The sequence below is a fragment of the Amphiura filiformis genome, unplaced genomic scaffold (genome assembly GCF_039555335.1).
Source record: "Amphiura filiformis unplaced genomic scaffold, Afil_fr2py scaffold_22, whole genome shotgun sequence".
Taxonomy (NCBI): Eukaryota; Metazoa; Echinodermata; class Ophiuroidea; order Amphilepidida; family Amphiuridae; genus Amphiura; species Amphiura filiformis.
Window position 1 is genome coordinate 1,218,756 of NW_027305486.1, and position 24,894 is coordinate 1,243,649.

The 24,894-nt window shown below is 36.2% G+C and overlaps 1 protein-coding gene and 2 long non-coding RNA genes across 3 annotated transcripts; all 3 read right to left on the reverse strand.

Moving 5' to 3' along the window:
* Positions 1-2,115: 2,115 nt before the first annotated feature.
* Positions 2,116-4,929, reverse strand: LOC140143506 (uncharacterized). Its single transcript, XR_011857761.1, has 3 exons — positions 4,891-4,929; positions 3,209-3,432; positions 2,116-2,709 (listed from the first exon to the last, which is right to left on the reverse strand). It is a non-coding gene; the product is annotated as an uncharacterized lncRNA (long non-coding RNA).
* A 4,269-nt stretch (positions 4,930-9,198) lies between these two features.
* LOC140143484 (uncharacterized) lies at positions 9,199-11,061 on the reverse strand. Its single transcript, XR_011857756.1, has 4 exons — positions 10,969-11,061; positions 10,344-10,439; positions 9,475-9,550; positions 9,199-9,228 (listed from the first exon to the last, which is right to left on the reverse strand). It is a non-coding gene; the product is annotated as an uncharacterized lncRNA (long non-coding RNA).
* Positions 11,062-11,669: 608 nt separating this feature from the next.
* On the reverse strand, positions 11,670-24,035 carry LOC140143481 (FRAS1-related extracellular matrix protein 3-like). Its single transcript, XM_072165315.1, has 13 exons — positions 23,836-24,035; positions 23,359-23,478; positions 21,890-22,108; positions 19,998-20,117; positions 19,196-19,420; positions 18,334-18,435; positions 17,150-17,377; positions 16,349-16,456; positions 15,418-15,657; positions 14,792-14,899; positions 12,912-13,139; positions 11,973-12,045; positions 11,670-11,747 (listed from the first exon to the last, which is right to left on the reverse strand). The coding sequence occupies exons 1-13, from the start codon at positions 23,969-23,971 to the stop codon at positions 11,687-11,689; spliced, it is 1,968 nt and encodes a 655-aa protein (XP_072021416.1). The 5' UTR covers positions 23,972-24,035; the 3' UTR covers positions 11,670-11,686.
* Positions 24,036-24,894: the final 859 nt, after the last annotated feature.

Genomic DNA, 24,894 nt, shown 5'->3' on the forward strand with positions numbered 1-24,894 from the left:
TGTCCAGTCTATTAAATCCTATTTGTCATCAATGCAGCACAGATAAATAATAGGTGTTAAAAGAAAGGGCTCCAACTGAAAAGCTTAAATATTACATTATTTTATCAATAAAAAGTGAACACGGAAAGCCAGAAATGGTAGTTAGACAGACACCCATAGGCCAGGACATTTCAATATTGTTATTTTTCATTCACTTTTTTGCCAATTTATAAGCCGAATAAAAGCACGTAACCGAAAAATACGTCAGTACGAAGGCAAAAGCTTACTAACCTAAACTGTTTTTCTTAGGTAAGGCTAATCTAGACATTAACAGCGGTTATCAGTTAACTTAGGTAACGCTGACACTGACGGGTTTGCAATTAACCTCACGCTTGAAGCTATGCATATCCTGGTTTTAAACTACATATGCTGGAATTATATTTTGGTTCTGTTTATTACGTAATGTGCATGATTTAAATAGACATTAGTCAAGATAACCATCACCATACTAACTGTAAGCATTATTTGCATCCCGATTCTTACCACCAGGACTAAGGTGTTATCTAAACCTAGAACAATAAGCAGCCTTAATGCCTAAAGCCATAATGTAACATTTCCACAAAAAAATATATTAGCATTTCGTTTCCAGAAAATGTTATCTTTTAATGTCCCCTTTTAATTTTGAGCCGAACAACCGAGGTAAAGCAAAGAAACTTGGGACTTACTTCGGCATCACCGATGTCGCCAATGCATGTAACTCCGTCGGTCGTGCTACGGAGCCTACGGTACGGTCGTTTGATGTGTGTATGACCGTCCCGCACGCCATGTACGTACTGTGTTATGAGAATCGAGTACACGTTCGAATAATATTTCCATCGTAATAATTAAACGACGTTTCCGGTGCTTTATTCAAAATCTCGGATTTTGACAAAACTACATCACCTAAAATGTTGTTTTTTGCATGGTATGTTAGTTTATTACAGTACATTACAATCGTTCAAAATATCTTGAGGGCGTCCTCCTCAGCAAATGTTACAATATGGCTTTAAATAATAAGCTTAGTAAGTACACCAGAGCAAAAGATTTCTCCAATAAATTAGCATACTTGCCATTGTAACATTTTAATAAAGTCCCAGCATTTTTAAAACGTTTTATACAGGTTATAAGTTAGGTTTTTGGTTTTGGTAAAAACCTTTTAATAACATTAGAATGACGGGTTATATAATGGGCATGAAAACGTTTTAAAACGTTTTGTATGAAAACACAGTTCAGGAATATACAAAAATATTTGTAAAATGTTTATGAAAATGTTATTAAAAATATTTTTTGCTAACATTTCTGCGAAATATTTTGTCAACACTTATGTTTGAATATTTGCAGTAAGTTATCATAAAATGTTTTTGAATGTGATGAAAACGTTTTATACCCTTTATATACCCTTTATATAACCCTACATTTAAACGTTTTCTGGCAACCTTTTCTAACGTTTCGCAAATGATGTCGAAAACGTTTTGTGTTTCCTGGGGTCGTAATTCCCATAAGGTCTGTATACTACATTTGGATCGGTTGCCCAGCAAAAACCTATACAACTTTAAGCATATTGTATATCATATGATTATAGTGACCACAACAATATAATAAATACAACACCACTATGGAAAACATCTAAATTGTCTTAGATTTGAAAACAACATTAATTAACCATTCCCAATACTCATCCTGATGCCTTGATTAAAGAGACCACTTCACAAATTACAAAGATTGATTTGGTCCTAAAATGGAGTTCTAAAACGTAATCTTCTTGCTTACAGAAGCTCCTCAACTCTTACAGACAGCTAGCTATAGTATTTGAAATTACCACTCTTATTAGAAAAAACAACAGGCTGAGCGGTATTTTTTATGACTATCTCGAAGACTATACTGAATGGGGACCAAATAATATATAGTCGAATTCCCGGCAAATGATTCATAATAGCATTCAATTAAAATGTCACTCTTCTTTAGTATGCTTGTATGGTATTAACACTACAAATATATGGTGATCTGATGATAATCTGATATTACTGAGATTTTTTACATTATTTTTAATCTTTAAGCCATCCGTCCTATATTTGCTCATCAAAAAAAAAAAAAAAAAAACTCCGTTCTGCCAGAAAGGACGATATCGACTTCCGGTTGAGTAGTGTGTGCGTGTGTTGTTGGCAGGTGATGGCGGATGCGATATCGCCATTTTTGACGTCGCCATTGGATTAACACATAATCATGAAATCTTCACAAACAATTCTAAATTTGTTATGTGGTGTCAAAGCAAAATTAGATTACTCTAAAACCGTTGGGGTTCGACAAAGTACCCCACTATAAGTATGTTGTTTTTCAATTTATAACTGCTAACCGTCTATTCTGAATTGGGCTGTCATTCTTGTATTTTCGCCAGCCTCCAACATCACGTGTCGCGTGCCCTATGCCGCCTGTTGTTGGAAGGGGGTCCCGGTGCAACAAATCATGGACTGCTGGTGCATCATATCACGGGTCTTAGGTTAACAAAATTGTTTAAAATCTGCGGATGACCTTCATCATATTTTTCCTCGTCATATCCGTCTGTCTATATGTTTGTATTTATCATTTGTATAATTGTCATGATTCAACATGGTGTGCCATGGCAAATCGGTCATAGTGGGAGTAATGCATCAAACGTTAATAGTTTACATCTGGTTGGTACGGATAGTGTAGCTGCAATAGTTCAAGAAATAGAATTATTCAAATAAGTATGCATAGTGGTGAATGAAAATATTTCAACAAATAAAAGTTCCAACATATTTTCAACAAATAAAAGTTCCCGTTATTGATCACCTGTAAAAAGACCGCATGGTTAATAAATTGCGCGCAAAAAGAGAATAATATTAATATGACAAAATTCAGAGTTTCCAAAAAATAACAATATTTCCATTGAAATTTTCTTTTAAACCTACCAATGAGATGAACACAGTTCAAAGCCTGTTATACCGTCACGCAAAGCACCTGTTTTAAATGGTGGGGAAAGGGACTTGGAGTAACGAATAGCTCGATTTGAAATTTTAGTAATCTTACCCTTTGTCATGTAAATTACCATATCTTGCTCAACACAATGAGTGTTCATTTCATCAAGAAATTGACTTGAGTGTAACAATACTTTTTTTGCAGTATAATTTATATTTTAAGTATCAAAATCTTACATATCTTGGCAACTTACCGACCTCCCATCCATAAGTATGGCATTGCCATCTGCAGGATTCATAATCTGTGACATATTCCCATAATTAATGGGTGGAAATCCAGCATTGACTGGAGAAATAGGTGACTTCGGTGCAAATATGCCTTTATGTATCATCATTAGACAGCTAACCGCAGCGGCGATGGTGAGTAACCCTACTATAGATCCTACAGCAATACCGCCGATAGCACCTCCTGATAAACCTTGATAAATATGATACAATAGAACCCTTCCTGAACCTCCTAAATTCTTAAGTTTAAAAGCTAACACGCTAGGTGACATACCGTAAAACCTCGTCTACAAGCATATAGAGTGTTTTTGATGAAAGCTTAATTAAAACAAAACATACGTAAATACGACAATACAACAGACTGGTCTTCCAATAATACATATTAATTTTGTATTATGTTTGTATCGGTAATATTATTTGCTCAAACTATATAATGTTATCCTTTCAAAAGCATTCTATATGCTTGTAGACGAGGTTTTACGGTATTAGGTGAAAGGTGTATGCATATAGTTAAATTCAAGAAGCGCAAAACTACCTAGCATACAATATTTTCTCTGATACTTACCTGCATGTCATTTTAAAGGATGCTTTATATTTGTTATACAAGTTACATTCAATGAGCAGTATATATAATATCGAATTGATTAATTCGATTTAAACAATTCATCAAGTAGCCATGTCCGCTTTCAAGCATGTCAGCTTTCAAGAGGGGGAAATATCTAGGGTGTGCGCTCTTTAAGCAGCAAAGTCCCTGTGTTGTTGTTAAATGGTTTATGGAATGATGTGGGGCCATATTGATCAGCGACAACGTGTAAAGTGTGCTGAGGCTTGTGTATCAACGTCTAGGCGTAGTGCTTCTGCGTAGCGCGCTATAAATCGCTTGCTTTAAAAAAATATTTATCGACCGAAGACGGAAAATCTTGTTTATCTTGTTTATGCTGTCATAAACTTGGAAAAAAAATCTAAATTTTTCTAAAAATTTAACACGATTAATGCTGTTCCATTTAAAAGTAGTGGAAGACCACCAACAGCGTGGAGGCCACCTTTGCAGACTTCCAGTCTAGAAACATTAATGGATATCACCAGTGCTGGCATCAATGAATTGTTTAATACTCTTAAATTAATGAATTCGGTATTATAGACTGATAAGACTGGATTGGGTCCAACAATGAGAACTGAACCTGGGTCGTGTGGCGCAGTAGCTAGAGCATTGGACTCATGATCGTAAGGTTGTTGGTTCGAACCCCATCTCGGTCATTTCCTCCACTCAACAGACCCAAGAGTAATTATTGTACCGTCCAAAAATGGACCATCAGGCTATGATGTTTCCAAATAGACGTAAAAAGGTTTATAGAAATTGACCTTGTGTCAGCTTGGCGTGATAACATTAATCGCCACAGCCGAGTTCCCCCTGGAATTCCATAAAGACAGACAGACAGACAGGATTCATACAGCTTGTGATACTCTGATCACTTCGACTAATTAAGTTGCTAATACAATACAGAAATGAATAATCTATAACAATACTGAAATGAATAATTATAGATTAGACTTCATACGGAATCATTGTGATTTTAGAAACAAGGTTTAAACAAGTTACTTTTAATAGTATTTAAACATAATATTATGTGTTTAACAATGCTAAACCAACCTGATGTTTGGTCACACTGATCACCCTCATAACCATCAGCACATCTACAAAAGAAAATACACAACAAGAAATAAGCCAATTATTTGGATTTTTTAATCAAAACTATTGCAAATTAAATACGGTACAGTATTAGAATATTATAGACGTCCATTACTTCGCATTCTTCATATTGTGTTTTGTACGTCACGTTATGGGATATCATCAAAATAATCGGATTCCAAGTTTTGAGTTGAATTGATCTATGTCAGGTTATAGAGGTTTGGATATTATGTCACCGAGGTATAAGTGCGTTAGTGTCACAGACCAGATGTGGAAGTCCTCTTTTGGTCTATGCACTAGCAGGCTCGCCTTTTAACCACAAGGTTGTGGTTCGAGGCCCGGAAGTGACTCGAAGATAGCGCAGGCTGTGGTGGTCCCTGCTGTTTCTTAACACCAGGTGGACCCATCCATTGGAAAGAGTTAGAGGTTATAAAATGGCTGGACGAATCCAGGAAGTAAGGAGCGAGGACGCGCCTTACGAGAAGGGGGAGCTTTGTTACCGAAGTATAAGTGCGTTCGTATCATATACCAGACGGAGAAGTCCTCTTTTGGTCTATGCCTTGGCGCGTTCGCCTTCGATGAGCGGTTTGTGACAATCAGATGCAAAAACGTGTAGCACAATGTATATTATTGAACACTACATTACGTTTCACTACCTGGAGAAAATTGATCAAAAATTGAATTCCCTCCCGAGGTTCGCATCTGTTAATGAGTTGACCAGATCACAAAGATGTCATTATAGAGGCAGTAGAGTCAATGAATTATATAAAAATGACATTGTGTGATATTTAGTTTAGGAAGTGAGTTTTGCATGAGGCAATTTATCGTTAAATGTTGATCCCTCATTACAAGAGTTATTACCGTCGGTTTGGTTGTAAAAGGATGAGTATAAGGCTTAATCACCTTTTTGCTCATAACATCTAAACAGAACATAATTGTTTTATTTCATGTCTAATTTTCTACTGTGATTATGAGAAAAATATCATCTTTCTTCTGATTCAAAATCGTTATTTTGATTGGGTAAGGTGTAGGAGGATGAAGATGCTGATTGGGTTATCCACTTATATCCTGATCTAACTATAGAGAGGTAGAGAAGTGATGGTAGATGCTCCTTTTTTTTAAACTTCGAGGGTTAGTTGTTGAAGCCCCGGTACATATGGTTTAATATTGAATAGGTTTTGTTAGATTTTTATTCTATAGATTGTACATTTGTGTACAAATTGAGGGCGCTATTTACATATCTTTTTTTAAATTTAAATTAGCCAAATAAGAGTTATTCCTTACATTTTAAGATAAAAAGTTTTTTGACAATTTCTTTTCAGTTGTTAGTCTTTTTTCTGAGGTTCTAATACCACTATACAAGTGTCCCCTTCTCAAGAGGCAAGCAAGATTTGAGATAATTAGCGTCATCATTGTTCAACTTTAGCGCACTATTTTCTCTATAATCAAATTAAGGAATTCTTGGCCAAACTGGAACACTGTGAACGCTAGTGGCTCCGCGATAAACACACGCGAATATAGCGCGGTACAGAAGAAAGTATACACGCGCCTTACACTGCGTACATGCTTAGTACACTACATGGACGCAACGCGCATGTTCCAGTTTGGCCAAGAATTACTTAATTTGATTATAGTTAAGTCGCCATATTCCCAAATTGCTGGTGGTCCTGGAGATCCACTCCCAATTATTAACATAACAAGACATACCGTATAGTAACGGTTTAAGAGGAATTAGCCTCTAGCGTTCGTTTATTGGTACTGATAATTTTTTATCTAAAGAATGAATAATAGGTCTACTTACTGACAGTAAAAGGTGGTAGCTGTAGTTTCACAATTGCCTCCATTCTGACAATAATTATGTGGACAAACCACTGCAATACACATCACAATGTAGAAAAAATAACAAACCGGTTACACGTGCATGAGTTTTTCTCATTTAAGTGAGTATGCCTTTCATTGATCTACTAGGCAAAAAAAGGGTTGTCCCCAAGCTCGGGCCCGCAATATTGTAAAATCGCTAGATTTGTAAAAAAAATGAAATGCGGACTTTTTTTCAAAAAAAAAAAAGTTTTTTCTGGAAAAAATCGGCGAAAATAAGATTTCTTTTCTCAAAATACCATAAAAAAAGTCGAGAATAAAGAAAATCGTATTTTGCATTTCTTTTCAAACCACTATCATGAGCTTTGAGACAACCCTTTTTTTGGGGGGGGGCTACTTGAATGCTAAGTTTCAAAGTTCCACTTTCCACTGACTGAACACATTATTCTTGAACAAATTCATCAGGAATGTTCATAGTAGAATTGTTAGTTGTGATTTCTTGACTAGTCCAATAAAATATCCACTTACTTGCAGACGTTTCGGAAACTGTCAGTTTCCTTTATCGATGCTATTGATGTAATGACGATCTGTATACAGCTGATGTTGACTGCTGCCTAGCAACTGAGTTGCCAGTTGATTTCTTGTCAGTTATCAGATCGTCAAAAACGCATCGATAAAGGAAACTGACAGTTTCCGAAACGTCTGCAAGTAAGTGGATATTTTATTGGACTAGTCGTAAGAAATCACAACTAACAATTGAACACATTATTGCCTTTTGGAGATACATTTTACACAGTGCGATACAGGGTTTATTGTTACCATGTTTGTTTATCATCATAGCTCATATATTTTCATTTCTCTTCGTTACTTACTATTTTCGCAGAAATCACCGGAATATGGTGATTGGCAAAGGCACTTGTTATGTCCAACGCAAATTCCATTATTTTGACATTCGTTGGAACAAAAGGCTAAAAAAATAAAAATCACATTGGTGTTAACATTTTCTTGTTTAAAGTTGATGCCTAACATGCTGAGAGGTCAAAAATTACAGGTTCCCAGTGGCTACACTTGAGTAATAAAAGAAATATGAGGTCCAATTGTTCCGATTTACTTAAAAGTTATGCCAAAATATTCCTCAGGTCACAAGGAAATATATAGTTTGACCTACCTACGACAGTCTAGAATTATTAGTGAAAAGGTCAAAGGTTGAAATTTTGGGCTCCATAGTGGTCAAAAAATAAAGTTTATCCGATTTTTTATAAAAACGGTCTCAAAATGTTTCTTTGGTTATAATGATTCAAAAAAAGAATAGTTTTCACTGTGTACGACATTTCGTTACCTAGGTAACGCGGGAAACTACGTCAACCTCGATAGGACCCAATGGGCAGTAACTCATTTGGTAACGAAACATCGTAGATAATGCAAACTATTCGTTTTCTGAATGATTATAACAGTACAAACATTTTAAAACCATTTTCATCAAAAAAGGGGAACTTTCCTATGGAGCCCAAATTCCAACCATTGACCTTTTAGCCAATAACTCCAGACAGATTCGTCGTAGGTAGGTCAAACTATATATTTTCTGAATCCTTCTAATAGAGGGATTATTTTGCAATAGGTTTGAACAAAATCGAAACAATTTTGAGTTTTGAACCCTGTGTAAACTTTGACTTTGAAATTATCGGAATGCTCAAGGGTGCCTATTAGCTGGACCCCCTTATATTCTTACTCAAAATACCCCAGCTATCAATATTAAAGCAAAAAATGTTATAGTCATACCCAACTTAAAACTCATGAGTAGGTTATATCCGACTAACCACATGCTAACATGTGAATGTCTTTAAAAAACGACTGGTCCAATTTATTAATAAATAGGAATACGGTTTATTCATACACTCCTAGATAGGGAGAACCAATCAGAGCACACGCTAGTAAATTACTAGACGTGCATAAATATTGTATAATTGCACGGGCGTGCACTCCGCGTAGTATAAGTACGCACAGTGCTTTCGGATGCGTTCATTTTTCTTGCGGGTGGATGCATTTATATTTGCTTGCATTTTCCAACATTTTTAGTGACAATTTTGTTATAAAAATAGAGAAAATCACGTGATTTTTTTCTCGTGTATGAAATAGGAAGAATTATAGGTTAATGCTCGTGCATTAGACATATCAACATCTCAGTACGCGTGCATTATTTTGTACAATTTCACTCCCAACAAGTGATACGCATTTGTTAACCTATAATTCTTATTGTTTACATGATTTGTTGGGAGTCGTAGTTCTTCATCTTCAATTATGTTTTTGTCGTTTCTTTCCATAAATACCGGGATTCTTAGAATATACTTTTTACCCTGGATTGAGCATTTTGCTTGAGTCTGGTCCCAAGAATGATAGACATTTCAATAGATTTTAGAGTATCTGACACTAATCTTACCATAAACCTTGTCACATCGACTCCCATCCCATCCTTCAGGGCACCTATTGAAAGAGAACAAGAACATGATATTATTGTACCGTGCTGTGTCGGGTTTAGTTTGGATTTCCCGCGTGTTTGTTATCCAATAATAGATAAATACATCTTTTTGGTGAATGTAGTCCCTGTCCTCAGGTCTAAGTTTAAAATTTAAAAAAAAAAAAACTGTTGAGAAAATAATATGAAGTGTAAAAGATTACTATTATTGTATTATGTTCGGACAATGTACAATATAAAAAATACAAACTCACCGACAGTAGAAGCCACTGTCCGTAGTCACACATTCCCCATTATTTTCACAGTAGTTGTCTGGACATTCCACTAATACTTTAAAAACAAGAATGACATTAAGGCGTTCAAATCTTAGCAAAAACAATAGGATAGGTAAGTTTAAATGACTATTGATACATTCGCGACATTCCCAAAGAAAAAAAAAGACACTCTACCTCGATTGTTGAAAATGAATCAACTGTGAATTTAGCCTTTTTTCTCGTAAAGTATCATCATTTATAATAAAAAAGCGCACTTACACACAATTGTACACGCTTTACAATGTTGTCTCCTAAGTAAAATCAATTTGGAAAAAAATATCTCAAAATATGAGACTGAAAAAAGTTTGCGTCTGACGTCAATGCACGTAAAACGAAGGTTAATTCATCGAAGAAAAGGATCAAAAATACATTTTTTTGCCTCATCACAACAACTCGTTAACAAATCGTTTCTGAGTTTGATTGACAGGTGACCGTCAGCGCAAACTAGTATGTTTATTTCTGGCTCCGATTATAGCAGATATTGCCCTTTTACTTGAGAGATGGGTATGTATCCAAAAATGAAGTATCTTCCTTGACTCACAATTTATCACATTCTGCTTCCCGGCAAACACATTTTTTGAAAATTATAAACGCTTATAAATGTTAGAATGTCATGCAGCAATTAAGTTTTCCAAAATATTTTAAATTTTATTTAAAACGTGTAAACATATCGTTTATATAACCCATTTTTAGCGTTTTCTGTAAAATAAATTGTTCTTGATGGGTTTCTACTTGGTAACACAGAATTGTGAAAAGAGTGGTTTTAAAGTTTTTAAATACATCCCTTTTCGGTTGTACGGAGTACTCACTTTTTTCGCATACTTGTCCAGTGTACCCAAATTGGCAATGACATGTGTCTGGTCCGACACATACCCCATTGTTGTGGCATTGCTGTTGGCATAAAGCTGTATTGTATGATAAAGTTTAAGTTAACGTTTCAATGTAACACTCATTTTCAACTTGTTGTTATAATATCATCTTACTTCATAAGTTTTAATTGTATCTTAAATATTTATTAATAAAAGAGTTTGCCTCTTTGTAAATATTGACCAAATACTTAGTATTATATAAGTTAATGGCTACTTCGATGATTTTGCAAAATCATTAACAATATTTTAGTATTTTGTTAATCTTGAGCAATTCAAGTTTGTCTTAATAGAATACGGACTAGCGTTTTCGGCAAGAGGAGAACAAGATAGACTTTCCTGTCTCCGAATATCCTCACTGACTTTTCTATCTTAGAGGTGAGCCAGGAATTGGAAAGTGAATATTGATATTGGTATTACAGCTTTTGAACAAACACCGTTTTTCATCACCATGCACTATAGTCATGATCATCATCACATGATCATGATCATTATGTCATGATCAACTTCATCACCACAAACATCACCATCATCTTTATTATATATTTTACAAAATTACATGTCTTACAAAATTGACAGCGATCTCCGTCGAATCCGGGTTGGCAAAGACATCTATCTGGTCCAACACATAAGCCATTATTCTGACATTCTGGATCACATACAACTGGAATTATTTTTTATTAAAAATGATTTCAATGCAGAATCCTGCCCTTAAAACTCTCATGACTTTCAACAAGCAAGTTTAGCAATTGTGGTATATTGATCAGTTTAGCACCAGAAGATAATATAACGAAATTGCACCCTACCCATGCATAGAGTAATTATGATCTGCATTAATATGAAGACCTGAGCGCAAGAAGACCGTAAGTCCATATTTGGCATTTTGAAATATGATCGTTCAAACTTTTTTTAAATAAGATACTTTGGAAATAAAAAAAAACCATAATATTGATACTTCTCAGGTACATGGGTATAGGCAAGAAGAATCATTTTGTTTATCAACCAAGTAGAATGTGTAATATTGATCGATCATTTTTGAAAATCACACCCATGGTCTCCCCCACCGGTAATTGCAAGCCAATGTACACCCCAGCACCCATATAGCCATATTCACACCGGCACGCATCCTTGTACTGAACTAACAGAATTATAATAAACATAATACAACTCACCCCCCAAAAAAAAAAAAAAAAACCCAAACAAACACACCCCCACACCCTCCACAACACATACACACCTCCACCCTCCTCCCCCCCACCACCACCACCGCCCACACCCCACTGACATCAATTTACTTGCTTACCTGCCCGTTTTTCACATTGAGTTCCTTCATATCCACGGGGGCATCTTTTAAAATGGTAACAATAAAAGATATATCAGTCTAGAATCTATATATGTTTGAAAATAATATATTTTGCTTCATGCAGATTTAATTGAAAGTTGAGATTAGATATGAAAAATGTGTTGGAAACACTAAAATGCAATTAAATTTTTAATAATCGTAATGATTTCTTTACGATGTGTGTATGTAATATGAAAGATGACTTTAAGTACTGATTACGTAACACTCACTGACAAGAGTAGCTATTGTATTCTGTGATCACACATTCTCCTCCGTTAACACAGTAATTGCTTGGACACCACACTAAAAGGGGTATTAAAATAATACAAGGACGAAAGAAGGTGAAATAATTGTAATAAAAGTAATAATAATAACTTTCATTATTGTTATTGTCTAAACAGTATGACTGTAATTGTTTACAATACAGTTGCAAAAAGAGGTTTTACCTAGTCATTATTATCATCATCTTCTTCTTCCTCCTCTTCTGATTATTCCTCTTCTACTTCTTCTTTCTATTTCTTGTTGTTGTCCTTCTTCTTCTTCTTCCTAATGTTCCTCTTCCTCTTTGTCTTGTTCTTCTACTTCTTTTTTCTTCCTCTTTCTTTTTTCTTTTTCTACTTTTCCTTCTACTTCTTCTTCTCCTTCTTCTTCTTCTCCTTCTTCTTCTTTCTTCTACTTCTACTTCTATTTCTTCTTCTTCTTCTTCGTCTTTCTTCTACTTCTACTTCTATTTCTTCTTCTTCTTCTTCTTCTACTTCTTCTTCTCCTTCTTCTTCTCCTTCTTCTTCTTCTTCTTCTTCTTTCTTCTTCTTCTTCTTCTTCTTCTTCTTCTTCTCCTTCTTCTTCTTCAACTTCTCTTCTACTTCTATTTCTTCTTCTTCTTCTTCTTCTTCTTCTTCTTCTTCTTCTTCTACTTCTTCTTCTCCTCTCTTCTTTCTTCTTCTTCTTCTTCTTCTTCTTCTTTCTTCTTCTTCTTCTTCTTTTCTTCTTCTTCTTCTTCTTTCTTCTTCTTCTTCTTCTTCTTCTTCTTCTTCTTCTTCTTTCTTCTTCTTCTTCTTCTTCTTCTTCTTCTTCTTCTTCTTCTTCTTCTTCTTCTACTTCTTCTTCTTCTTCTTCTCCTTCTTCTTCTTTTTTTTCCTCTTCTTCTACTCTTTATTATCAATATTTACCATCGGTACTCTCTATAATAACCGTAGCCGTAGATGGCTGACATAGATGGCTGGGATCTCCTACATTGAGCGAGATGAAGAATTGTTCCTGGTTCTCTTGTTCCCCATCAGGGTGTATGGTTAAATTTGGAATGTACATTGTGTGGACATCACTGGTAAAATCCAGATATCCAGATACGGGAGTGAAGTCGATATTCTCTGTAGCTGTTGCTTCATGTGTTTGATAAGCTTCGAGTTAAAAAAAACCAACAATGTTGACATTCGTGATCACTACATGTTTATAAGAATGTCGAATGCTAGCCAGAATGTAAAAACTAGGAACGGTCAGGAAATTTACCGATGTGAACGAGTGATGTGGATACGTGTAGGTTGTTATTAATTATAAAATAACAAACACTTGCGTAAGAAGGGTAAATAAAAGACCCGGCGTTTAGTAGTAACCTCGCCATTAAGTAAATGTATAAGGTATATATAAAACTGAAATGAAATAAACTGACTACACGACTTGGTGCACTGGTATCCGCCGTCCGTAAATGTCCCCTTTCGACCTTTACAGTAATGAAAATCACAGAGTACTACAGAGAGCGTCCCACCAGTCAAAATCTCTGCATTATCCGATAATGAGGGCCGATTGTTCCATGAAATGCGACAGGCGAGACTGCTACGCAATTATAGCGTATTTTCATGGTCTATCGCGTAATCGCGAAAGCACGCAACGCTCTAACGCTCTATCGCGAATGCACGCAGCGCTGGCGTGATTGTTAGACACGGCACGGTCGAACAATCGGCCCTCATGAATATGCGAGAAATCACGCCATACATTACACGGGGACTTTCACTGTTGATACATGGTCTGTAGTAGTCTGTGATGAAAATAAAGCGAACAATGAAATAGAGTATCACAAAATAAATGAGAATAAACGCTATCGCTAATGATTAATTTGAAGTCATTGTCTATGATTTCTTAAGATCGATATTTTATAATCACGTAACATTGTGTAATATCAACGGTAGGAAAGTGCCGAATAATAGGAATAGTGTTTATATTCAACAATACAATACAATACGAAAGCTTTTGCACCATTTCCATAAGGAGCGCTTACATAATACCTTAATACTACCACGTAAACTACATTTGAAGGTGCCTCTTAAATTGCAAAAGTACAATACCAAAAACAACATGATAAGGGAAAATAGGTTTCAGTTCTTTTCTAAATATATTTGTAGATGAAGATTTTCTAAGGTGGCTTATTTCACTCTTTTCATGCAAAAACTGTGAAAGTCCTATCACCAGCTAATACTCTAGTGAATGGATAGTCAAGACGAAGATAATCATTGCAAGATCGGATTTGTCTCTTTGGAACATACAATGATAAGCAAATATGTTGGTCCATGGTCGTGAAGACATTTATATACAAGCAAAACTAATTTGAAAATGATCATTTGGCGTATTGGAACCCAATGAAGTGATTTCAAAAGTGTCCAGGTGAGTGTTTTCGGTCGACTAGAAGACAATTTACAATACAAGACAATTTACGAGTGGATATTCATACGTAGTGGATATTCAACACTACACTATTGTTCGCTCACCTGGAACGTTTTCACTAGTTAGACTAGCGTCTTCAGCAGATGGTGATGCTGTGATGGGGGGCGCCGCTACATCGTAACATCCTATGACGTCATTCTGTCAATCATATGACGTCATCAGTGAAGGTCATCCCGATCGTAGACAAGATACCATCACAGCATCACCATCTGCTGAAGACGCTAGTCGAACTAGTGAAAACGTACCAGGTGAGCGAAAAATAGTGTAGTGTTGAAATGAAAATCTTTAATCACAAGACAATTTGTTTCCTAATTAAAGCGTTGTAATAACTTACTGACATTAGTTGAAATATGGCCAATGTATCCTTTCTTTACAACATCTATTCTAAATGTGTTGCTTGATTCATAAGCTCTGTAGTATCGGCTATCAAATGAAAGGCAATCTGAAAGAAAACAAGCAAGATCATCCAAAAGATTGTACAGAAAAATAACATTTATATTCCTGTATCATCTTCCAACATCTGAGAATGCTTGATCTTATGTGTAATATCGGGGTTTTTTTTATACATTTTCTTATAAATTTGAATGTATGAATGGAAATTACTGCTAACGTTCAATGTTTTAAAAATTGTATTTGCCAGACATGCAAAAACCATATTTGCTAGGAATATACCAGAAAAAATGAAAATCATCTGCTCTCTCCTAGGTTACTTATACAGTCTTATTAGCCAAAGTAATGGAGAAGAGGTCGAGTACCAAGGTTCGGTCCAATAGCACATAAACATCTTTATTTTGTATCTTGATTTCAACTGGTACAAATCGTGATGTATGAATATTTAATATTAACTCATAAAGTTGAAACTGGTTCACAAAGCAGAATTCTGTATCATCAGAGAGCTTTGGCTAGGTAACACTATAATTATAAGTTGATGGCTCTAAAGTTGTAATGTTAAATATTTACAGTCATCATCCTTGATACCGATGGTGGTAATACTCGGGGTTCCTTCCACAGTGCCATCTGCACCCCCTGACTCAGACAATGTCAGTTGAAAACATTCAGTTTCTTCGAGTAGTTCATCATCGACGATAGTCACCCGTTCAGTCGTCACAAGTTGATTACTTTCAAAGGTAACGTATCTGTGGATGCTGGTGTAGTCATTTGGTGCCACAGCATCAACGTCAACGTCCAATGTGCGGAGAACTAATAACGGTTAATGTATTAAAATGACGATGATCATGATATATATAGATATTAACCAAAATTCGGGACAGAGACAAACACTTCAGACAAGGACGGAATGTGTGCATCGGTGCCAGAATTCGTTATTCGTTATTTGTCTTTGAGAATAATATTGGATGTTGAGTAAGGTATAACTCAAATCCAGAGATGGAATTGAGGAATAACAAAGTATTGTTGAAGAGTCACGATCAAGTTTTATTTTCTGAAAGTTTTGACTGAATTTCTCTTTGTTTTACTGAATGCTAGAATTAGTTGACAGCTTTGCAATATTGCTATACCAACTTGCACGAGAGGGCAAAATGTCAAATGCAGTGGCGTAGCCTGCAGGACTTTTTTGGGGGAGGGACAAGGCAAATTTCCAGGGGTTTGACGAAAATTACAAAAGAAAGCATCTCGGGATGGGGGCAAGACTTTCCACAGGGGTCAGCTACCCCTTGCCCCTCTCTTGACTACACCTCAAATGCTAGGGCTTTGTTAACCACAGCAGAGTAGAAGTTGTTGTTACATGGATTCCTGGGTTTGGACTGGGTAAAACATGGATATTTTCTTTAAGGGTCCTACTAGTTATGTACTAATGTAAATGCAATATTGTACTTTATACGGTAATGTGATGATAGTAGCTAAGTGCCTACATTATATTGTCCAGACGTACCTACATGTGCAGGCTGGCTCACGTCACCTTTTCTATAGATGATAACATCGACATAGGTAGTAGCCTCAATCACATGGTAGAAAGAGCGAGCAAAATAAAACTCGCTTTCTAGAGATTTAAATAAATGAATCGTATTATAAGACCTGTAACCGCCAAAGTAAAATGACTTAAAACACACAACAAATATTATGTATAGCGCTATGGTCACATATTAAGAATAATTAAAATCCATTGTTATAGCTGGCAATTCGTAGATTTATGCCCAAAACAAAAAAGTAAAGGAAGCAAGTAGATTTCTTCGGTTTTAAATGTATACCCAAATTTCTTCATTAATATATAATAGTATATATTATTCAAGTACAGATACCGTAATGAGTAATATACAAGACAAAATGAATTATGCGATAGAACTAATGATAGGTTATAATTGAAGACCGAATTAAAAAAAAGGCTAGTTTGCGTATGACTAAACTAGACCAAAAATGCTGAACTGGGCAGGTCAGCAACCAATCACGCCGCGCCTTTGCCCTGACGTCAAACGCAAAATAGTCTTTTTAATTCGGTCATTAATTTATTATAATTAATGCGTATTACTTGTTGACAGTGAAATTGTACAAAATAATTTCTCGAGCAACAAGTAATGCTATTTTATAACAAAATGTCACTAAAGATGTACGAAATTACGAGGAAATATAAATACATCAACTCGCGCGTCGCGCCAATGCAATTTACACGATAAATACACCCCTGGCATTTTTCTAACAATTTTAATTGGTAAAATTATTAATTAATAAAACTCACTGGGTGGGTCGTACAAATACACTGTCGCTTTGGTGATTTCGCCGAGATCTCCGTCAGTTGGCCCATATATGGTTATTTCAAACACTTCAGTATCTTCAATTGAGGAATCAGTGATGAGGGTCACAGTTCCTTGTTCCGTTACCGAATTAATCGGGAAAGTCAGCATCATTCTAGTGACGGCTTGGTGGTCGTCGCGAGTTGTAGTACTTACATCGCGGACTGTAAAGGCTGAAATAGAGCGAGAAATGAGCGAAAATGTTACATAAGAAAAAGAAATAAAAAGAAAGCTGTTTGTAATACATCGACCAAAACTGTCGTCGTTATATCTTTAATTAGTCCAAGCATGTTTTGTGACAAGCAGTTTCCGAGATTTGCTACATTATAAGACGTTATCAAGCTTTTTTTACTGCATACCACTTTATAAAGTCTGCACAAAAAGTAACGCAGCTGTTATAAATACTCCTATAGCTTCAGAACTAATAATTGTTTTCACAATATTTCAACATAGAGAGAAGGATGATTTATTTACGCACATTTTGATACCCCATTTGTTAAATGTCGTTCAACATTAACAACGCAAAAGTTGCAGTTTACAGCGATCAATGGTTATTATGCCAGCACTGTTAGCACGTAAAGCACGCCATTACCTTCGCGCTTACTTCAAATCAATACAAATAGCTGCAACTTTTTAATTCGGGTATCTTTGTTTCAAAACACTGCTGTATTGTTAATATTGAACAAAACTGGACAAATTGGGTATCAAAATGCGTGTAAATAAATTATCCTTTTTTTTTATGTTAAAATATTGTGAAAATAATAATTAGTTCTGAAGCTATATGCTATTTATAACAGCTGCGTTACTTTTGTGCAGACTTTAGATCTGCATCAGTGGCCTTTAAATATTTAATTTATTACACAGAAATTTTTCGGTCCATTGCGTACATCTTATGGGCGTTTTACATTTTTCTACAAAAGTATATAATGTTAGATATATTAATATGTGTTCTTTATTTTAACTCATAAATTCAGATTGGGAAAACCCCGAATTTGTGCAGTAGCCTGTATGCCATTCATTTACCGATTTGGGGAGCCAAGGTAAGATGTTTTCAAGAGTAAGCCGGGTTTGTTTATATCGCATATTTTTTAACCATTTCATTGGAAAAGTAACACCAAATAATACTCACTAATAGTTCCTTCAGATCCTGACAAAGATCTTATGATGTTGAAAGTAAATGGTGACTCGTCTTCCACTGCTTTATATTCACAGAATTCTATTGAATATAATGCTGAAATGAAAGTGAGATTTTGAAAAAATCATCATCAGCATCATCATTGTAATCATCGTCATCGTCATCATCGTCATCGTCGTCATCATCATCTTTTATATTAGCAGATAGGCGAGATCTGCTTGTTCTCTGTTGACAAGGGGTAGTCTTCAGTGAACGGCTCTTTTCAGAGTCATTAGTAGGCAAGGTTCGGTCTACATGTCTCATTCTTAGATATTTTGTCCTGAAGAAGTCAGAGCTAACTCCTGATGAAAGTTTGACAGTTCTAAACTTGTCCGACGGCGAACCCGCTAAAAACCCACTAATTGTTATGAATTCCCGTCGTAAAAGCCTATCCCACAAAATCATCATCATCGTTATCATCATCGTTATCATCATCGTCGTCGTCGTCGTCGTCGTCGTCGTCGTCGTCGTCGTCGTCGTCGTCGTCGTCGTCGTCGTCGTCGTCGTCGTCGTCGTCGTCGTCGTCGTCGTCATCATCATCATCATCATCATCATCATCATCATCATCATCATCATAATCATCTTCATCAGCACCACCATCATCAACAGTAGCATTGTCACAACCATCGCGATCGTCATCATCTTCATCATCAACATCGCCATCATTATCGCCATCACCTACGTCTTATTCATCATCATAGTCGTTATAGTCATAATCATCATTATCTTCGTTATAATCTTTGTTGTCGTAATTATTATCATTATCATCATCGTCGTCGTCATCATCATCGTTAACATAATATATAATCATACTTACGTGGCTCCACGTCTATTATATAGACGGTTGCTCTAGAGTGCATTCCAATATTGTATACCGCGGCATTTTCCACGATGGATATAAGAAACAATTCCAAATCCTCCTTTAGTATATCAGATAGTCCAGATATCGTAATAGTTTGTACCCCACAGCTGTCCACGCTCACCATCTCAACGTCTAGTGTGAAATCTTCAGTCGCTGCATTAAGCAACGTTATTTCCACCCCTTTACCAAAAAGCGAAGAAAAAATGGCGGACATAGGAGAAGTGAAACTATAAACATTGGAACATAATTGAGTTATAGTAGATTTTCGATAAAGATATAAAACAACTGACCTGCTGTTTAATATAAGTCTTTTATAGGTGATCCAACATTTTATCCTTCATATAAGCTTCATACGTAAAATGTGATGAGTATTATACTTCACTTTTATAAAAACAAAAACGCCGAAAAAACGACATATTTTCGAGCTTTCCTTCCAAAACCTTGAAACCATGGGGAGAGGTAGCTTTGGTATGATTCTCCCAGGTTAAGGACTAAGGAGAGATTCCCTTCTAGCAGAAGGGGTGGGTAACAGTCGAGCTGGTCCTAATGAATCTTGCAAAACAAATATTATCAATTTTGTCATAATCATAAAAGGTTTCTTGTAAATGACTGTAAATTTTTGTTGGATTGCTCACAGGCGCAAACATTTTCAGCTTTCCCCTAGTTACGCCCCTAAACTTTATGGGCTACAAAAGTATATCTGAGGTTGGATCCATACAACTTTACTTTATCGAAATGAAACATACGGGTTACTCACCCACGTCAACAGGTGTAATACCTCCATCGGCTCCGCGTAATATGTTAACCATCACAGTGTCTCCTTCAACTACCACATAAACCACCTCATCAAATGCTACTGTAGGTATGGCTGGTGGATCTTAGGAACGCACGAGAATAAAGTTAAATATACATATAAAAATGTTTTATATTGCAGTTGGGATCCAGACTACCCCTGTGGAAGATCTTGGAAATATCCTCCACAGGGGGAGTATGTTTTTCAAATGTAATTGGTCAGAGTTAATCATTTTAAATCCCATACTCCCCCCGTATTATGGCTAATACCTATATACTTCCACAACTGGAGTGAGTAAACCAAATGGAAGTTACCCAACTGTCTATTATTTTTGAAACTTTTACTCCCTCTGTGGAAGATATTTCCCAAATCTTCCACAGGGGCAGTGTGGTTTTCAACTGGAATAGCCCATTATGCAACACAGAGGTAAATGATATTGTATTGACGACCTAATAAGAATGTAGGTTTTACATTTTATTTAATTTCACCGATTGATTATAAAAAAAAAATAGTAAACCCAACACAAAAAGAAAGTCATTCTATGTAACCTGTCATAAATCTAAACCTGCTTATGTTGTGATGATTTGATTGACACAGTCGTGTGCAGCATTTTGTTAGCTTTAATTTGATACCACATTTGCTACAAAAACCTCAAAAGATTGATACCAGTATATGAAATTCGGAGCATTTGTAAAATTTGCGACGAATGCGACCATGACATAGCCCGAATCAACCACAAGGTCATATCTATCCTCGGTATCTGTCGCATCATATCCCAGTAAAGCACTGTAACAATTTATGCGATTTAAATTAACAATTGCATTATCAATTTGTAAGCGCTTTTTAGCAAATTCATAGTTCATTGAACTTACAAAAAACAGGCGAAAAAAGTAACTTTTTGGACAAGACTTACAAAAGAGAATTGGCCATTGCTCATTATATGGACAATATGACAATATAAGTGTGCTCTTTTATTTAATAACATACAATTTGACAAATATTGTAATGAATACTTGAGGTTTTGACTTTTAAAACCTACATTTTGGTCAAAAAACGTGCTTGAAAGGTAGTTTTCAACAGATTTACCACATTCGCCTTGCTATAAACATTGAATTGCGTTATATGTTGACCTAATGAAAAAAAGTTTGTAGGGGGAAGTGTTAGCTTTCGTTCGATATTTAAAAAAATCTAATTGGATGAAGGGAACACTTGAGGTTTTGAGAAAAACTAATCACAGAGGCCTATTTTCCAGCTATAATCTCACACAGCTCTATGATGCTATGCACTCAACCGTGTAGTGTAATGACAGACTGTGTCGAGACAATTCACTGGTAGCTTGGACGAAATCGAGGTGGAAACTGTACATAGATGGGTTATAAGAGAATCGTTTTTGTAGCCAAATCTTTCCATATGGATAAACCGAGCACTTGGGATAGTCGACAGGTGCTCGGCGCAGGCAAGCGAACTTGGCCATGCACAGAACTCCGAATGCGTGATCATTTTGATGTGAAACTTTTACCAAATGCATCAAATTTTATATACTGGTATCAATCTTTGTCAATTTAGAGATTTTGGTAACAAATATGCGGTGTCAAAAATGAGCTGTGATGCTGTGATAAGGTTTAAGTTCATAACTGGTTGTGTAAGTGAGTAGTTTCTTTTTGTGTTGTTGAGTTAATTATTGCACAATGAAGTCTTTTATATAAGCCACTATGTTTCCTTACTATGCATTTCACGCTCTAAAAATTATTTTTAAGCTGGTCAACGATTTTAGTTCTCCCGCATGTTATCAATCAGCTGATCAATCGTAATTGTCGCGCCATTATGATTTTAAAACTCCACATAAATACAAATACCTCTTATATATATCGTCGCAATAGAAGGTTTGCCAACGATATATGCAGCATTATCCGGAATAGATAGAAGAAATACTTCAATCCCTTGACCTTCTACTTTCAAGTCCGCTACAGCTGATACCACGATAGGTTCCATATCGCAGTTGGCAACGGCTACGGTCTGTACGTCGAGAGCAAAATCGTCAGTCTCCGTTGCAGTTAAGGGATATATGTCAACACCTATGCATGGGAGAATTTAATAAAATTTTGATAATGTATTATAAAACTTTTAATAGATAATCATATCCACCGTCGCTGGGCATGAGAAACCTCGTATGTAATTCCAAAGGTTAAATGTAAAACCCATGTAAACCCTGGCCCAGTTTGCACAAAAGAGATCAACCAGGTCTAACGTTAGACCTGGTGTAACTGGAATTTAGTTCCATCAGGAATGCTCCTTTTTGGATATAGAATCAGTTCAATTCTTCTACTATTCAGCAGCCTCAGGCAGGGCCAAAGACGCACTGCCTGTCTATACTTTACATTGTGTAAATATGAACAAGCACCAGAATGAACGGGTCAGTCAGTGCTTAGCATTCTATATACTCTTTCCGCAACTGACTGCGAGGTATATGTACATGTATGACTATACGTACATGGGACCGACTGCTTAACGTCACACAATGTCATCGCCCCGATATCTTCATGGTAGAAATCGCCATGGTAGGTTGAATTCACAGCCACCCATGGCCATTTTATTCGGACCTTATGAGATGCATAATTAGCGAAGTGACCCGACTAAGGCTGCTGACAATAGCCGGGGTAATTGATTTCTCGCTGTGTGAGTAAGCTTGTATACGACATTGCGGTCAATGGTTATACTGCCTCCAGTAGTGAGTGCAGCTATAGCCTGCTGCGCGCTGTAGTCCATACAAGACCAACGCAATATAAAATTAGAGTTTTGGTCAAATTTTGAGTTCAAAGCGCACGGCCAATTTTCAAAGCGCACACTAACGACTATAATATCTGTTCAACACGTATTTTCAAGTGTATGAGACCACATCTTGTTTCTTGAGACGAAATCATTTACGGGAGATATTCATCATTTTCTAACCCGGTATCCGAAGATTTTCGTCTGATATCAAAATCGTGCATAGCAATTCACGTGTATCGATCCCGTGTATTCATTTTAGTGTCTCTGCTGCACCAAATAATTATTAGCCAGGCGATGTCGGTGTGCGTCACTTCCGAGGGACGGGGTAGCATCATGATTCATTTACTCAATTCCAAATGCACCATGGAGAGTCTAAGTCTGATTTTTTTCTTTCCAACTCAATACATATGCAAATCTCCACCGCTGAAATTGCACCAGGGAGCCGTGTACACTGAAATCAAGTACCGTGACTATTAGACTACATTGATGACTGCCACCCAGTATTATCTGCTTAATCGCGAATCCAATTAAATATCGTATCGCTTTAAACACTTACCCACATTTATTGGTGTTATGCCTCCATCATCCCCTCTCAATAGGTTAACTGTAACTGTGGAACCTTCATCAACGACATACACCGCCTCCTCAAATGTCACAACCGGTATTGAAGGGGGATCTTTGGGAAAAACATATTTGAAGAAGTTTTATATACAGCACAAAGAAAAGCGTTTCAAAGACCGATCCCTGCGGTAGTCCATAATGCCACCCAAATTTATATCTGAACGATAATCACACAGCTTGTGGTGTTCTAACATCAAAACCTTAAACCTCGGGCACTTATACTTTTGCATAATTATCAGAACTCTGATTCGACACGGAAATGATAGTTTGAAAGTTAGTTCTGAGGAACGTTTTTATAATAAGGGATAAAAACCCGAATGCATTTCTGCACCACAGTATTTGATTGTTCTCAATACCAAAACTCTGAAAAAGGTTGGGAAGAAATTAATTCATTATGCTGAATGAAACGTACCTTTAATGTATATGGTAGCAATAGAAGGTTTGCCAACGATGTATGCAGCATTATCCGGAATAGAGAGAAGAAACGCTTCAATCCCTTGAGCTTCTATTTTAAGGTCTGCTACAGCTGCTACCACGATAGATTCCATGTCGCAGTTGGCAACGGCTACGGTTTGTACGTCGAGAGTATAATCATCGGTTTCTCTTGCGGTTAAGAACGTAATGTCAACATCTATATTTGGAGAAATTAGGAGAACAATTGATCCAGCAAGATTGTTTTCCCATAAATGGCAATGTAATATTATTGTTCAGATAGAAATGAAAACGAATTCGAAATTGATGTTGCCGAATATTATTTTCATGTGATAACCTTTATACAGTTCTTTTAGCCTGGCTCGAGCATATTCTTTGAGCATGGTCCCATCAGGACCTAAACATGGCTCCGGACGGAGTGACTGTTTAAACAAAGAAACCAAAATTCCAAAATACCTCAGGCTCTCGCTGGTACTATATGAAGACCTGAGCGCAAGAAGACCGTAAGTCCACTTGGCCCCTCAACATGTATACACTGAAGTTGCGTATATTAGCGTAATATTTTATACATGTTCAGGGGTCAAAATAAATCTTTCACAACCTTTCATGTTGTTTTCACCCTGGAACATATAATAAACATTATAAAACCCTAAAGAAATTATACGTAACTTTAGTGTATTCATGTTGAGGGGCCAAAGTGGACTTGCGGTCTTCTTGCGCTCAGGTCTTCATATTATGACTGCACAAGGTTATCCTATATGTAACTCATTGATCCCTATATATGGCATATGTACTGCTTCTGACCAAATGATGACAACGCATATGTGGTCCCCTCAGTGGATTTCAATTTGTTAAATGATTGCTAACATTCTAAAAGGCAGAGTCAGAGGCAGAGTTAAGGGATCCAAAATGAGCGTTTATTGCGTTTCGACAGTATTTTTTGTGGGACATGAGAGCACCTCAGACCTATCGAATTGCATTCTGAATACGAAGCATGTCTTTTTGATATCAAATAATTTCCATTTTTTAAAATCACAAT